A 17,694-nucleotide genomic window follows, 5' to 3' on the forward strand; every position below is an offset into this window, starting at 1 on the left:
GTTTCAGATTTCAGGCCTTTAGTACTTAAATACAAATAGAACTGGTTCTTCACTATTAGAACAATTATTTCATGGAAATGGTGTGAAGCGTAAAGTTAAACATCCACATATAATTTGCAGGGCAGGCTCAGGAGGATAAGATAAGAGAAAGAGCCTTGAACTTGAACTTACGGGGAAATATCCAGATTTTGTCACAGTTTAGCTTAAGCAAGTCAGTTAGCCTCTTTTGGTTTGTCTTTCTCATCTGTAAAACAGAGCTAATAACGGCTCCCTGCGTGGTCACAGGCTGTCAAATAGTGAAAGGCAGGATGTTGTTACAGCACACGTGCCAGGCATGGAGTGCTGTGGATATGGCTGTAGTTGGCTCTCCGTATCTGTGGGATTCCCAACTTTGGATTGAAAATATCTGAAAAAGGCATCTTCACTGAACAGGTACAGACATTTTTTCTTGTCAATATTCTCTGAACAATACAGTAAAGGAACTATTTACATAGCATGACATTGTATTGGGTACAAGCCATCTAGAGATAATTTAATTTAAAGTGAAAGGAGTTGTGCATGCATAGGTCATATGCAAATACTGTGCCATTTTATGTGGGGCTTGAGCATCTGTGTTTGGTACCCAAAGGGATCCTGGAACCAATCTTCTGCAGATACCAAGGGACACTGTAATTTTCCTCTATGCTCATCATGACTTCACCACAGGAGATTTCCTTCTACTTTCTCCATCTCCTGTGGAATCTACATGGGAATTCCTAAAGCAGGGATAAGAGGAAATAGGTTCACTACTTTTCTTATGTTTTAAGAATTAAAATGTTGATGTTGCCTTACAATTAAAAATGTCAATTCTTCCCCTCTCCACACATACTACCCCTGAGCTCCCAAGCAAAAAGGCCAACCTCATTAGTGATCTTTTCTTTTTTCGATACTGGTATTTGAACTCAGGGCCTTACATTTGCTAGGCAGGCACTCTATTACTTGACCCACTCCCCCAGCCTTGTTTTGTGTTGAGTATTTTTGAGATAGGCCCTCACAAACTATTTGCCTGGGCTTCGAATCCAATCCTGATCTCTGCCTCCTAAGTAGCTAGTTTTACAGGTGTGAGCCACTGGTGCCTGGCACGTTGGCGTTTTAAATTGTCTTGGGAGGGGGCAGCCTGACAGAGATGTTATGAAGCCATTGTGGTCAGGTCTATGTAGCTGCCATGGGGGCACTGTTGACTGAGCCAGCTTGGTGACAGGGAAGGTCCAGGCACAGCTGAGCCCGAGCACTGCCAAGAAATGCTGTCCCAGTGCCAGAGTTCCAGGTGGTGACAGGGACATCTGCCATTGCTGCAGTAGGGTGGGGGATGCTGTGACAGCACTCAGCTGTGGAGTAGGATGCTGAATAGGTCAGCGGTGACTGGGAGAAGAGAAGCAGCCCCCTTCAGGAATTTTGCAGGTTCCATATGTTTGCAGTTTTGGAGGAGCTGAAAAGCAAGGCTCCGACAACAGTGCTTTGCAAGGAGGATGTGATAGGCTGGGGCTGGAGAGAAGCAGGGCAAGGAATGCAAATGGTTTGACACACTTCAGCAACTCAGCTCCCAAAGCATCTGTGTGATAAAGGTCAGGAGGGAGAAAACATCCACTAATCTGCACGGCCGCAACCACGCAGATGGCCTGAGTTACTTCCTTGACGTGTTGAACGTTTAGATGAAGTTTTGCTTTTCCTGATTCAAATATCTTAACATTTGATTATTCAATATTTCATACAATTATTACATCAAGATTTTCATTTTTACACTAAAATTTTCATTAAGCATGTTTATCAGGTCCAGGAAACCTAACAACACCAAAAATTCCCTAATAAACATTATCATCACTTACACAAACCCAAGACGTATGGGATTCATATACACCTGACTTCAGGCAGACACACTCCAACGAGGATTACAGCAGTTCACAATTATAAGTGACAATACAAGTCTTACTAGTTGTGCAGGGTTGTATGATAACACATTCCTGCTAAATATTTAAGTTATCTGTATCACTGTGATTTTCTCCCTCTAACCATCATTTCCACAGTAAAATATGGAACACTAAACAGTGATATTTCCCATATTAAATATGGCTTTATTGATCTATTGAATATTTTAATTCTACAGCACAAGAAAAGTTTTTTTTTAATGTGATGAGAGAGTATCTTTTTTTTTTACCAAAACTACGAAATCAGCAGGAAAAAAATCCAGATGTTTTCAGCTAAAACTAAACAGAGAAAACAAGTTAGAGAAAGAAAAAAAGAAAAAAAATAACAAATTTGTTTCCAGGTCCCTAAAACTCATTATTCCCTTCCTCACGCCAACAAAAACAGCAAAAGGCCATTAAAAGCTGAGACTAGTTACTTATGGGAATGAAAATTGTGCCTGGAGGGCTACATGACAAGGTAGGCAAGGTACGGCAGCCAGGAATAAGAAAAAAGTCACAGGGTCTTTGTCCTTTCATACTTTTATAGTTAATAGAGATGTGTGTTTATAGAACGTTTTCCTGACTACTAAAAAAAAAAAAAGGCAGCTCTCTGGGCATTTTGATAAATGACAACTGATTGTTGTTATAGATGTTGGGAAACAACAGGGAGTGGTGAGGGATAGCTGGCCTGGGGAGGGCAGACCCCACAGAGAGGGGACAGCCGAGACCCTCCTTCAGGCTTCTAGCTGATGGCTATCTCACAGGAATGCAGGCTGTCATTCTTTTGAATTTAAAAAAAAAAAAAGAAAAGTCAGAATCTGAATTTTTTTTTAATATGAAACCAATGGAATTTTTTAAATCTTGGCTTAATTTTAAAAACTGTGTTGGTCAAATAACACACATCTGTGGGATGGCTCCAGGCTAAAGACCATGTTTTTTTACCTCTGTTTTAAAGAAGTAAAGTATCTCTGTGTGCTTACGGCTTAATTCAACTTATGATCTAAGAGAAACATCAGGTCAGGGTTACTGCAACACTAGCATCAGGCCACTGTCCTGATGTAAAACATGTCATACCATGTCAGATCGATGGTCTAATCGACACATTTTGCTTCTCAGAGTGGGACCAAGGGACCATTTGGGAGAGATTTAACATCTAATCTTTATCTTGTTGACTCTAGTTTCAGAAAGTCAGAGGAGTCTCACAAGCATTTCAGACTTTGTTTTGATTTATAAAATATTTCAAGAGCAGAAGGAAAAACACATCTCCTCACTTTATCAAGAGTAATATGATTGTAGTTCCTTTAGGCACATGCACATGTAATGCTCTTGCTGTCGCTGTTCTTGGCTACCATTCCTTCCCACAGTAACTGTCATCTTCAACTACATGCTGGTCATTTTCATGGGTCTTCCCAGATTAATTTTTTTTGTTTGCCTAAAACCATAAACTACTTACTGGTAAAGTTACAATTTGAAGAACTTCTTGAGTTCTGGAATTGAGGGGGGCACTGGTTAGGGCATTTAGTCTTTCCAGATGGCTTTTCTGTCCTAGCCACCCAACTTGGGTGGGACAACATGGGAATGCATGTTCTTTGGAAAACGACGAAATGTTATCCACATGCAAGGTTCTAACACTTGGCTGGATGGGTTCCTTATGTGCCTTGCTCCCTTTACAAAGTACTAGTTTATTTATTTGTCCTGAAAGCTGAGGGAGTGGTCCTTACTCATACTGAATGAGTGCTTCCCTTCCCAGTCTCATTTCATAAACTTTGATTATAACCTTGCTCAGCCTTTGTCTTTCCAGACAAAGAAGCAGAATTGTTTCATTCTTTCCAAATAGGAAAAGTGCTCTAGCAAAATTTTCAGACTTGTTCTTCTAAGTCTGTACAGCTTTATGGAGGCACAGAAGCCAAAATCGCCTGTACCCTTACAGGTGCAAAAAGTTCTACATAAGCAAAAGTTTATTAAATCACTTGGCAAACAAAATTACATGTAAGTGAGAATCAAAACAAAACCCATCCACATCAAAATCACAATGAGATACCACTTCACACACAGTGGAATAGCTACTGCTATGAAACAAATACATGAACAAAAAATCAAAGTAACAAGAGCTGATGAGGATGTGGAGGGAAAAGAATTTTTTTTGCGTGGGACTGGGGTTTGAACTCAGAGCTGTGCGTTTGCAAAGCAGGCACTCTACCACTTGAGCCACACCTCCAGTCCAAATGTGGAGAAATTTTAATACTTGTGCACAACTGAAGGGAATGTAAAATGGTGTCATTGCTATGGGGAAGAGTAAGATGGCTCCTCAACAGTTAAAAATAGAATTACTACATGATCCAGCAATTCCACTTGTGGATAGAACTTTTCCACGCAAAAGAACTAAAAGCAAGATCTTGAGAAGCTATTTGTACACCCATATTCACACCAGCATTATTCACAAAATTCAAAATGAGGCAACTTAAATTTCCTACAATAAATGAATGGGTAAACAAAAATGTGGTGCGTATTGTATACACATAATGGAATATTACTCAACCTTAAAAAGGAAAGAAATTCTGACACATGTTATGACATGGGTGGATCTTGGGAACATTATATTACAAGAAATAAGGCAGTCACAAAAAAACCAAATATTGTATGATTCTGCTTATGTAGGGTACCTACAACAGTAAACTTCATGGAGACACAAAGTAGAATGGTGCTGGGTGGTTAGTTACTTAATGGGTAAAGAGTTTTACTTTTGTATGATGTAAAAGTTGCCCAGTGATGAGAATGTACTTAACACTACTGAACTATGCACTTAAAAATACCTAAGATGGCATAACAAAGAAAACCAACAGCTAGAAGAGTTAGGTTCAAGAAAGATTATAAGCACAGTGAAAAGGATGGGCAATGGTCTCCATCAAGCAGCACCCATTATCATGACTCTTCTGCTGAGACAGGTCTTCTCTTCACAGCTCCGTGGCATGCTGGGTTTGTGGTCACCTTGCTGTGCCAGTGAAATGAGGGCTATCTCATACTAGTCTCTCTCCCAAAAGCTACAGCATTACTATGCATTTGCAGGTCGTTTTTTGGAAAGATTCATGGAATGTTTGTTGACAGGATAATTGATGAAAGGGACTATGATTAAATGTGTACCTGTCGTGATCTAGACCTAATACAGGTCTAACAGAGTGAAGAATGGGCAGGAGGGGCCAAATCCAGAAGGAATGATGACCAGCCAGCTATAAGAAAACTAGAGAGATGCAGCAAAAAGGATGGATGTGAGAAAGGTTAGGGAAGGAGAAATCAGACGTGTGTATGCCATTGTCCTTGCTCTATAGGTGAATGAAAACATTTAAATCACCGGCCATACACATTCCAACATCATGTGTGCAAAAAACCTTTCATTTTGGCATGTCAACTGAAAATCAATACTTTTTTTTCTTTTAAGTGAAGTGAGAGAGTCAACTTTCAGAATGACTTCAACAATTATGACCCCTACTGACTTTTAGCACATTTGCTTCCAGTTGAACCCTGGGAGTTCTTTGCTGTGATTCTATGGTTTGGTTTCCACCTGGAAATCAAAGCCCTCTTCCTGCAGATCAAGCTGCAGCATGGAGGATTTCACACTCAAGAACCTGCGCCCAGAAGCTCAGCAAAGATGACTCCGTGGGCTCTGCTGCACAGGTCTGAAGGATTCTCACAGACATGTTGGCAGGATGGATAAGCACAGCTGGGTGATCCCCAGGAGCAAGGAATGGGGGTCCCGGGTGATGACAGCTGGTAGAGACAACCTGTGGGACATAATTTTGTTTTTATGTTTTTATCTGTGTTAGGATCCCCTGGGAGGTGTGGCCATAGGCTTATGGATAAGACCCTTGGGCTGCCCCATTAAAGAAAGTGAGAAATGAGAAACCCAAGCAGAAGGTAAGTTGCAACCACTAAGGTTTAGAGAACACTTTCTGAGTGCTCTAGAATTAATCCAGGTGAGCTAATTCCAAAAACACCATCCTTAAGGTGGTAGCAGGTGAATTACTACCAAGAACACGAAGAACGCCATAACATTCAATTACCCAACAATTACAATAACAAGCTGTGAATAAGTAGTTCACTCTACAAACAGTAATTACCAAAAGTTCCTTTAGGAGCCAGCTACTTTCACATACTTTGCATAGAAAGTTAAATTCTTGTACGTTTTGAAACAACTTTACCGAAATATCTTGACTTAGAGTTTCCAAGGCACATGGTCAATGCCTTGACCTCTCTAGGCCCCCATGCTTACTCTTGTCCTCATTCTTCTCTTCAGGACCACTCCCCAGACTTTTTCAAAACCTCAACACCAGCTGGATGCCTGTGACTCACAACTGAGATCCTAGCTACTTGGAAAGCTGAGATCAGAAGGACCAAAGTTTGAGGCCAGCCTGGGCAAACAGTTCACAAGACCCCATCTCCAAAATAATCAGAGCAAAATAGACAGGAAGTGCAGCTCAAGTGGTAGAGTACCTTTGCAAGTGCAAAGCCCTGAGTTCAAACCCAGTCCCACAAAACAAACAAACAAACAAAAACCCCTCAAAAACAGAAAAGTAATATTGAAAGACAAGTCTTATGATTAATTCAAGTTAATACTAGACAGTTGGTTAAGATATTATAATTAAGTGCAAACCCCATAAATGCCCACTGAGTGTGCCTGATAAGGCTAAGGCTCTGAAAGGTATTTGAGCAAAGGAGATTAACAAGCGAATAACTCAGGGTCTCACCCAGCTCCACATCTTGGTCATCTGTGAGCACAAGAACAATGTTGGGTCGGATGTTTTTTCGTTCCTGCTGTATCCTTCCTCGGAATCTTGGGGACCGAACTGTCGAACACAGGCTCCCCAGCAATTCTGTGCCCAAGACAGCCAGCACCAGAGCACAGCAAGAATACTTCATTGTATTTGGTCCAATGTCTCAAAACTGACAAAATGTCTTGGTCTCCTGAGTTCTGGCAGTCTGGGCAGTTAGGAGAAAAAGGGAGAAGGAGAGACTCAAATGAAATTCAAACTCTAAACACATTTGCAGAGAAATGGTTACAAATATATCTGAGCTGGCACACCAACTGGCAGAAAGAAGGCTGCACATGAATCAGAAGTAGCAAATCTCACCATGCAGGGTGAGTTTTTAAACACTTGCTTATTTCATAAAATCGTTTGGGTCCTTTATTCTCAGTCCAACTCTTTCTATTTCAATCCATTGCCAAAGTATAATTTGCAGCCAGAGCTCAAATGTAAAAGCTTTCTGACAAGAGCTAATACCTTGAATTAGGTATCCTGGTTGAATAATCAATTTCTAGACTCAGAGGTATTCAGAACATCTGCAGATGGAGTCCTAGAAGGGGGAGAGAGAAAAAAAAAAAACCACATAAATTGTATGTGTAGGTCTTGTATGTATTTTTTCTTCTCTTTTACAAAAGGCACAGAAAGAAACATGTAGAACCACTAATGAACGACTCAAGTAACATCTCCTTTTCCTGATCAGCTCCATTAAACAGTGGGAAGTGTGTCATCCCTGCTCACACTCCAACAATACTTATCAACATCCCCAAAACACTAATGATTGATGAGGAAGAGGCAGTCGTGCAGAGACCACAGTGTGCAGGCTCAGCATGTGTGGATGAGGGAGCATTAACTCACCTGCACACCATGCCTACTCAGCACCTAGCAAGCAGAATGAAATGCAAAGCTGTCATTTGTCACCTGTATCATGTCACTCATTACCCAGGAGAGCCCTTTCTGCCAATCAAGACTTCAGAGTGAGTGACTTGGTAGAACAACCTTTACCACTCTCCAAAAAGCTCCTAACTGTCCCCCGTCAATCAACAGGGGAAAAGGCAGAGCTGTCCCTCTGTCCAGTCCTTGGCTCTCCTGCCAGAACCGAAGTGAACAGTCACCCCCTTAGCCTTCCCCCCTCCACACACACACACACACACACACACACACACACTGTCAGTCAGCAGCCATGCTGTTGTTGTGACCCGGATTCATCATGGCCAACACAAGGGTTTGGCTCACTGCAGCAGACAGACCTGCAGAGCAAGAAGACTGACTGGCTCCCAGGGTGGAGATCAGTGGCCACCCTTCCACATTAAAAAATAAAGAAATAAAATCCAGAGAGGGGCACTGCAAAAATCTTCACAAAGCACTACAGAAGACTTTTGAAAGGGTTGGGAAAATGCCCCTCTACACAGAAAGCTTTGCTCTTGGACTTCTGAAAGACCGCAAAGGACTCATTTGAAGAAAAAAAAAAATCCTTCTCTAGTATGTCATGTAAGAACCTCATAATTCCCATAGGGAATTTAGGCTGCTCTAAAACTAATTAGATAGGAGCCCACTCCATCAGCCACTGTCCCCACACACCTGAGGACCTGTATTTTGATCTGCAACAATAAAGCAGCAGAAGACAAATAAGCATGACTAGTCATGCATACGCACTGCCTAGCAGGAGGGAGGAGGAAGGAGCTCCATCATTCATCTCCATGCACTAAATTCTGGAGGGTGGCATGGGACAGCAAAAGAAGAAAGAAGGAGGAATGAGCACAGTTTACCCATGCTGTACATGGTACTTTGTTTTTTGCAAACACACGCATACCACTGTTACTTTAAAACTTCATGAGCTGCTTTGTAAACAGGTCTGGTGCTTTTCACGCTGCAGCATGTAATTACATTGTGTGTGAATGTGTGTATGTGAGAGAGAAAGAGAGAAAGAGAGAGAGAGAGAGAGAGAGAGAGAGAGAGAGAGACTCAGCACTCGATGATGTTTTTAAATAAAAACCTAGGGTATGCAGAAAGGCAGTCCAGGCTAGTTACATTATCAGCAAAGCAAGGAGCCAGGCAATTCTAACTGATACATGGTTGAAGTCAATATGCTTGATTCCAAGTTTTTTCCTCAATAACTCATTTATTCCAACAATTGCTGTGCATTCTGATCACTGAAATCCTACAAATATGCTGCAGGATTAGAATAGTCAAATATGACTATTGGTTTCTGTGTACTTGTTTTAAATCGTGAGAAACCTGATATTAGCAGGAAAGAAATGGCATGTCAAGTGATAAAAATTAAAATTAACAAAGTGTATCACCCACGAAGTGTGGATCAGGCTTAATCGTTAAATGTAGACATTTCTTCAAGGATTGGTCCTCTAAAATAACAAAACTTTGCTCATGTCTCACAGCCTACAAGGGTGAGGTAAGGGAGCAAGGCTTTCTCGCCTCGGCTACATTACCAACCTCAGCTGACGGTGGCCACAGGAAAGGACAATCAGCTCGTGGCACCCAGCAGACAGTGCACTGGAACTGAAATAATCCACCACACATGAAACGGAAAGTTCACGACAATTAAGATGCTGATAACATTTGCTGGAACGCAATCAACACTACTAGCTATTCTTTTCTTTATCTTATTTCCTTTACTTCTTCCTTTAGGAAAAGGAAAATTAGCTTTACCAGCACCTTGCATAAACTACATCAGAAAACATTTCCTAATGAAGAAAAGGGAGAACAAAGTACACAGACTGCACCTATTTGGCAACGTTCTCTCCTGGCCAACTCAGAGTGCAGGAGAGACCTACATTTTTTCTGCCACAACTTACCATTTTGTTTTTTTACTTAAATCTTGTGCTTGTAACTGACTACCAACCATATGTATTTATGGGACACAATGTGATCCTCTGACTGTATGTATTGTGGAATGACTCTCTCAAGCTAATTAACATAATCATAGTCATCATTTTTTGTAGTGAAAATATCTAAAGAGAATTCTTGGACTGGGGCATGGCTTGAGTTGTAGAGCACTTGAGTAGAGGCTCTGAGTTCAATCCCCACTGAGGGAGAGAGAAGAAAGAGAGAATTCTTAGCAATTTTGAGACCTACAATACACTATTATATTAGCTAGAGGTGGGCAATTTGCTGTACAAAAGATCTTCAAAACTTATTCCTCCTGTCTGACTGAACTCTGTATCCCCGCCACCCCCACCTCCAGTTTATTTTCAATTCAGGGAATTCATACCTTAAAACATAATTTGAGTAGTGAAGAAAAACTGAACTTTTTGACATGTCTGGTCAGAAGAAGCTCTCCATGCTTTGTCCTACCTCCCTTCCCTAAAACACACAAAAAACAGCATTCTAAAACCATTGCAGAAGACTGGAGGTGTAGCTCGGTGGTAGAGAGTTTGCCTAGCATGTGTGAGGCCCTGGGTTCCATCCCAGCTCTCAGAAAGAAAAAAGAAAACAAAACAAAACAAAACAAAAAACCCATTGCACACATTCAATTCTCTATTCAAAAATGACCTTTTAGAACCTGTCATCCTCTCACTGCCTGGTTTCCAGCTCCAGAAGGAAAAGAAGTAAAGAGGGAAGGGGGGGTTGGGGGGCCGACAGACAAAAACCCGACAGGACTTGACAAAGGAGACAAGGATTCGATGGTTGAATTGGATACTTGTGGTGGATGACAAGAGTCCTTAGAGACTAACAATTTGTCTTGAGAAATAGTAAAAAAAAAAAAAAAAAAAAAGGGAGAAATATAAAAAAGAGGGTTTTCTCACACATGGAAAGTGAGTTTGAGGAGTGGTGTCGTGTTCACAAATTAGGACCAGACTACAAGCTGCCTTTTCTCTAAGCCGTAAGAGGAAAACCTCAATTGTAGCTACAGTCAATTGGTGTAGAAAGTTTACAGGACTTTGTTCAGGGCACTCAACTCAAACTATATATGTAGTGTTTCAAGTCACATATAAAACAAAAGGAAAAAAGAAGATGACTTCATTCAAGCCAACTAGAGCCAGCATGGACTTGTCTAGTGATACCCCAAAAACTGAACTCAAGTTCTTGTCTTCCAAATAGGTTTGAGGAGACCTCTGGGTTACCAAGTCCAAGCACCCCTGGGCAGTTGGTGCTGAGGTCTTCAAAGGAGATGATGGTTGGGCTAGGAATCTAGGTCAGTGGAACAGCATTTGTCTATCACGTGTGAAGCCCTGGGTTCCATCCCAAGCACTGAAATTAAATTAAGTTAAAAGTGGGGTGGAAGTTAATATGTCAATAAAGTCTTGCTTTGTCCACAAAGGTAATTTTCAGTGTAGCCTGGGAATTTGGAGAGACCCTGAGTCCTTTGTCTAGAGTCCATTAGGTCAGAGCTATTCTGATAAGAATATTGAGACACAATTTTTGTTTTTTCACTTTGTGGACATTTGCACTGGTGTTCTATGATCAACAATAAAAGGCTCTGTGAATGAAGGAAGCTTCACATACAGTTTAAAACAAATAACAGCTTCACCTAAGAAAGCAGTAAAAGGATTAATTTTATTGATCTTTAACCTTGAGTACATAACTTTTCTTTTTCTTTTTTGCCAGTACTGGGGTTTGAACTCAGGGAATCGCCTTGCTAGGAGGCACTCTACACTTGAGCCACACCTCCAGCTTACAACTTGCTTTTTCAATTCTGTCTCCTGGATTAGGAGGTGAACAGAAAACCCCTTGCTGCTTTCAGAAGTAGATGGCGGTCTTGAAGAAAAGCACTTGGGTCCCTGAATTATTAACTTAACTAGACATCAGTTCTACACTCTTATTTCCTTACATCATTGTTTGCACTTGGGTATTTTTTCAAAAAATGAAAGAAGCCTATCATTTCAAAGGAAACAACTGACAGTATTGCTACCAATGGCATAAATCTACCATTAAGTTGATAAAACCAGAACTTCAGAAAATGTATATTCAATGGCTGGAGGAGTGGCTCAAGTGGTAGAGCACCAGTCTAGCATGAGGTCCTGCATTCAAACCCCAGTACTACCAAAAAAAAAAAAGGGTATTCACTATAGCAAACTTGGCACTTTCTAAAATATAAAACTCTTTCTTATGACACTGGTGGTAATAGTAATAAAAACTACTTTTGTTATTACAAAATAAAATGTGCCAGCATTTACAATACTTGCATAATTCAGTAACCCAGTATTTTCCAAATGACTTCAGTGCTACAAAATCTCACATGAATAAAAAAATAATTACCCAAAGTGCAAGAGGACCACTGGATTTTAATGTATGCGTTCACCCTTGTAGCTTGTTATTTCTTATTACAACTAATGTTCACTTACAGCCAGACATGAGTGGCTCACTCCTGTAATCCTTGCTACTTGGGAGGCTGAGATTGGGAGAAGTGTGATTCAAAACCAGGCAAGGCAAATAGTTCACAAGACCCCATTCTCCAAAATAACCAGATCAAAATGGACAGGAGGTGTGGTTCAAGCTGTAGAGCACTTACTTTGCAAGCATGAAGGCCTGAGTTCAAACCCCAGTCCCACCAAAAAAGAAAAAAGAAAAATTATCTACAAGTATCTGGAAAAACTATTAAAACACTTCTAGTTTTCCAAGTACTTACCATGTGAGGCTAGATTTTAACCCCATACTTCAACTAAAACAATTTATTTCAACAGAGTGGATGCAGAAGCAGATACTGTATAAGAATCCAGCTCTTGCCAGGCATGGCAGAATGCCACACATCTACAACAACCCACTTGCCACAGGAAAAAACCTCTCTGGCATGGGGCAACAGAATTATTTCTAGTAGAAAATGGTACTACTCCCTAGTCAGAACAGGAAAAAAGGGACAGGTACTCTAACCAACTGAAACATCAGGGAAGACTATGCAACTACTCAAAGCTGAATTTAGCCAGAACACACTTAGATTATTGTCAGAGTAAAGCAAGACAGGCTCATACCAGCAAGAAGCTGGTGTACACATCCCACCCTCCTCCTCCCATAGCCAATCACATTTCTTGGGATCAGTTTACATGGCCCTTTCCCCCTAATTTTGGCTTTCAAGTCATGATACATCACGTCTTTTCTGTAGAGGAAGTCTTTGGGATGTGCTATCTTCTTCATGATATACATGAAGACCATGAAGGAGCTAATTTCCTCTCTTAACAACCCTATAGTTGGCAAAAACTCATCTATTATAATTCACAGAAAGCCTGTTTTCTGATCTAATTTATCACAACTCAGAGCAAAGAAGATAGATGACAGTCTCCTTCGGGACTGTCATCCAGAAAGAGTCAGACCTCGCCCCCATTCATAAATCATCTTCTAACAAACAATGACTGCTGAAAAGCCATGACTCTGACTTGGAGCATCTTTGGGGAAATATTTGGCTACATCTTTCCATGATGTTTGCTTCTATCCCCTTTCTCCCTTTCTCTCCTTCTACTGCTTAGTGTTGTGAATTCTGAAATTGAAAGAAACCTTGAAAAGTCATCCCCTCGCTAGACTGTTAGTGTTAGTTATCCCTGGGGTATGATGAGGGAAAGGTTTAGATACTATTTTTACTTTACCCATATAAATCAGCGATCTGCTGCATTATAAAACATAAAAACAAGTGAATTACAGCTTTCTAGATATTCTCATGGAAGAGGAAGAGAATGGATAGAAATCTAAAGTAAGAGGCTACAGCAAATACTGTACCTTTGGGGGCTGGGGGTCTAGCCCAATGGTATGGGCTCATCTAGTATGTACAAGAACCTGGGTTTGATCCCTGGCAAGGAGGGAGTACAAGAGAAAGAGAGACACAGAGAGAGAGACAGAGAGACAGAGAGAGAGAGAGGGACAGACAGACATACACAGTGAAGGAGAGAGAGAGACAGAAGGGTACATTTGAGTCTTAGACTCATAATGGTAGGAAGTAGGGTATAGCTCAGTGGTAGAGCACTTGTCTACATGTGCAAGGCCCTGTGTTTCATTCCCACCACACACACACACACACACACCCCAAAACCACAAACACAAACAAAACTGAATGCGCTTACCAAGGGCACTGTAAGGGATGCAAAAATTCCAAGACTAAGACTACTTGTCCAGCACCAGTAGGAATCAGCAAAATAAAGAAAAGGGAAGTGATCTAAATATTACGAGAAGAACCTGATACTCCTGAAGCAGATGATACAAAGTGTCTAAAGCGACTGACACTTGTTACCAGCTCCAACCCTGGCAGTGACAGTGGAGAAAATGACAATGTAAACAGTTGGATTAAAAGAAAAGAAAGAAAGAAAAAGATTTTGGAAATTTTGGTTGAAATGATGTTAGTGAAAAGACAGTAAAATTGATAAAACTAGAACTATCGTCTTGGATATCTTAGTATATAGTCTATTCTATTCAATTTGGCTTTGATTCTATAGACTTCCAGCCTATTTGTATTGGACTATCATGAGGTTTTGTATTAGTCAGCAGAAGTAATTTGGTGCAATAACAAATCAACTCCAAATAGCAATGACTTAAGATAATAAAAATGTATTTGTCACTCAAAGTACAAGTCATACCAAGGGTGGCAGAGAGCTCCCACTCTGCCAGGTCACGCATAGATGCATACTTGCAGGGACAGTGCTATTGTCATCTTGTTGCTGTAGTTACTAGACCAAGAAGCAAGGAGGAAAAAGCCAAAGAATCTTGCAGGGAGCTTTTCACAGTTCCATTCTGGAAGTTACCCAGCTCACATCCCACATTTCATTGGCTGTAACGAGTCACATGACCCCACCCAAATGCAAAAGGGTGGGAAGTTTGGAGAAGCAGATGAAGTGCTTGCTGAGTATTATTGTCTGTGCCACAAGCAGGAAGGTTCGTTAAGGTCTTTGTGCCTTTATCTTTCTCTGTGTGTGTATATATGTGCATAGTTAAGATATGTGTACGAATACATTTACACATTCAGACACATGATATCTCAAGCAATAAAGGAACATGATCTTTGAAGCTTAAAATTCAACCATTCTTAGGTACTAAAAGAATGCCCAGGGATGTAAGCAGTTCAGTGGCTTAGCGTGGCCAAGGCCTTGGGTTTGATCTCTAGCACCACCAAAACAAACAGACAAACGGTGCTCTTAACAGATTTGTATTTTAGTTTTGTTTTGTGAGAGGTTCTCTCTAGGTAGCCAGGGCTGGCCTTGAACTCATGACCCTCTTGCCTTAGCCTCCTAAGTGCTGGGATTAAAGGCATTTGACACTATATCAGCTCAGATTTGGGGATATTTTCAGCATGTTTTATTTTCATTTGTTTCCAGTTCTGTACACACCCTAGCATCATGGAAGTTTATTTTAAAATTCCATTAATTCTTGTGATACACTTACATTGAAGAAAATATTTTTAAAAGAATGAGATGGTTCATCTATATTTCAAAAGCACTTCTCCAAATGCTTATCTCATAGTCAAACTCTGTGTAAGAAATGCCTGGCCATTCTGTAGAATTAAGCCAGAGTTGAGAGAATTCCACTGACCTCTTTTCTATGCTGTCAAACTCCACACCAATTTTTTTTTTTTTAACATTTTTCAAGGGTTTACATAAGGTGGAGTGAAGATAGGAGTTCCTTCCAGGGATTCTGCTGGCCTCACACAGGGTGATAACCAAGAAAGTTAGCTCTGTGAAACAGAGTGTGAAGGATGAAGAGCATTTCAAAAAATCTGAGAATTCTAGTTCCTGCCCAGGGTGATTCTAGTTCTAAGCTTCAGGCAGAGATTAGTGGAGAGTCCAGTCTCCCCATCAACCCACCAGAATTCATCACTTACAGGCAAACTTTTAAAAAGAATCTAACAACCATACTAAATTCACCACCTGCTCCAAGACATTTTCAAGTGAAACTTAAGATTCAGACTAGTTCATACATTGATATTTCAAAAATCCTCCTTCACAAGCTGTAGTGGGAATGACTGGAGATCTTTTGTATTATTGGTTAAATACATAATTCTAAGGCTTTTCATGACAAAATCATCTTCACCATGTACCTAAACCCCTGTGCTACTTTCAAGTTTTCCTCTGGCTTCACATGACTGACAAGCTTTACATTTATCAAGTAGGAAGAGTTACTCTATTTTTTATAATGTAGTTTATGGTGCAATTCAGGCCTGTAGTTGTAGAAAATGCCATAATAGTAGAACAAATTGAGTAGAGGCAAGTCTTTCTAGGAAAATTAATTCATCTTTTAATTAATCTTAGCATGAAAGCTTATAATGAATGTAAATTCCTAGCTATTTTTATTGATAACTGTCTGATTTATGACATTCTTGCCCAATCAAATTCATTGGTCTACCTCAAATTACCATCTAGGATGTAGAGATATAAATGGATTAGCACCTGAGGAGATGCTAATTTAAAAACCATAAATTCACTAACATGTACAGATTCATTTAGTGCTGCTTGCATCAAAGACCTGTAGTGACATGGAATTCTAAGCACAGCATGTCTCAATTTACTCCCTGGGCAAAAGCTGGGAAACATTTTAGCTAACCAAAAATATTTTAGCAAAATAAGTCTTCTGAACTTTTTTCTCAGATTATGATCTGTGCCCATGAATGTTTGGGACAAATTTGTGTTTATTACCGCTGCAGTATCTATAAATAAATAGAGTGGACCAATCCTTAGAAATCCTCTAGAAGTCTAATCTACAAACACCCAGTGGAGTTCCACAGCCAGAATTTGTTTTCTCACTACAGACTCTTACTTTGTTCTGAACCTTCATTTCTCACCACAAACAAGAATAACACTTGTCACACAAAGGAGCCAATATAATTGAACCATATGATATGCCTCTCCCCCTACTCCAAGTAAAATCAGCCATTCATGAAAGCTGGACACCAGAAGCCAATTCAAAACAATGCAGATTTCAAAGTCATCTAAAGGAATCCTTCTTCCTACTGATCTGGATTCCATGAATCCTTAAACACATGTGTAGGACAAAAAGGAGGATGATTAAAACCTGATGTGATGTTAGAGACTGTAATGCAATAGGGTGGGACTGATATTATTATTATAGTCTTCAAAAAGGAAACCAACTTTCAATGATATTTCTATGCTTAATGAAACAAAGATAGATAGTGTTTACTTGTTAAGGAAGAACAAAAATGACTGCTCCTCTGCTGTTTTAATGGCTTGGGTTTATATATACATTTTGCATAAAAACTGAGGGGAAACTAATATGGTTTTTACTGATGGACAGATTACCAAAATACAGCAATTATTTTATAAATATAAATAATGAGAATCATGGGTTATTTAGAATAGTCCATTGAAATTGTGAATTACAAGTATATCATTCTCTTGGCCCAGTATGGTGAAACCTTACAAGTAAGTGTCATAAAGCAGATACTTTAAAAGCAGCTGAGGCCAATAGGAGAAGGGGACCTGGAACTAGAGAAAATGTTAGATCAAAAAGAATTAACCTAGAAGGTAACACACATGCACAGGAAATTAATGTGAGTCTACTCCCTGTATAGCTAACCTTATCTCAACCAGCAAAAACACTCGTTCCTTCCTATTATTGCTTATACTTTCTCTTCAACAAAATTAGAGATAAGGGCAAAATAGTTTCTGCTGGGTATCGAGGGGGTTGGGGGAAGAGGAAGGAGTTGGAGTGGGTGGTAAGGGAGGGGGTGGGGGCAGGGGGGAGAAATGACCAAAGCCTTGTATGCACATACGAATAATAAAACAATTAAAAAAAAAGAAATGCAAATAAAAAAAAACTGTCAAGTAACAATATTTGACAGCTTCAAAATATTAGTTGTCAATACCAACTAAGTAGTGTCTAAGTAGTTTTCTAAGACCTACAGTGTTTACCAAGACTTCCAGTCCTGGTGGATCTCAGGATGCTTTGGTTATGTGTTTTCTATTTCCCAGTTGCACTTTGTTTCAATCATGGATGAAAGCATAAAGGATTAGATTTGATAGACTTCTGGGCCTCACAGCAGACTACTGTACATCAATGATTCCAAA

The 17,694-nt window shown here is 40.1% G+C and overlaps 1 protein-coding gene across 17 annotated transcripts in view; it reads right to left on the reverse strand.

Annotated features, from left to right (window-relative positions):
- Nucleotides 1-17,694, reverse strand: part of Sulf1 (sulfatase 1) — a 154,989-nt gene that overhangs the window by 62,667 nt on the left and 74,628 nt on the right. For 14 of the 17 annotated variants that reach the window (XM_020182619.2, XM_074068555.1, XM_074068556.1 and 11 more), the window contains 2 exons: nucleotides 7,220-7,292; nucleotides 6,686-6,917 (listed from right to left, as the gene is read on the reverse strand). The exons of the other annotated variants lie outside the window; for them this stretch is intronic. In XM_020182619.2, coding sequence (XP_020038208.2) covers nucleotides 6,686-6,857 — 172 coding nt within the window. In that variant the 5' untranslated portion in view covers nucleotides 6,858-6,917; nucleotides 7,220-7,292. The remainder of the gene's footprint in view (nucleotides 1-6,685; nucleotides 6,918-7,219; nucleotides 7,293-17,694) is intronic. 17 annotated transcript variants of the gene reach the window in all.

This window comes from Castor canadensis, chromosome 3 (genome assembly GCF_047511655.1).
Source record: "Castor canadensis chromosome 3, mCasCan1.hap1v2, whole genome shotgun sequence".
NCBI lineage: Eukaryota > Metazoa > Chordata > Mammalia > Rodentia > Castoridae > Castor > Castor canadensis.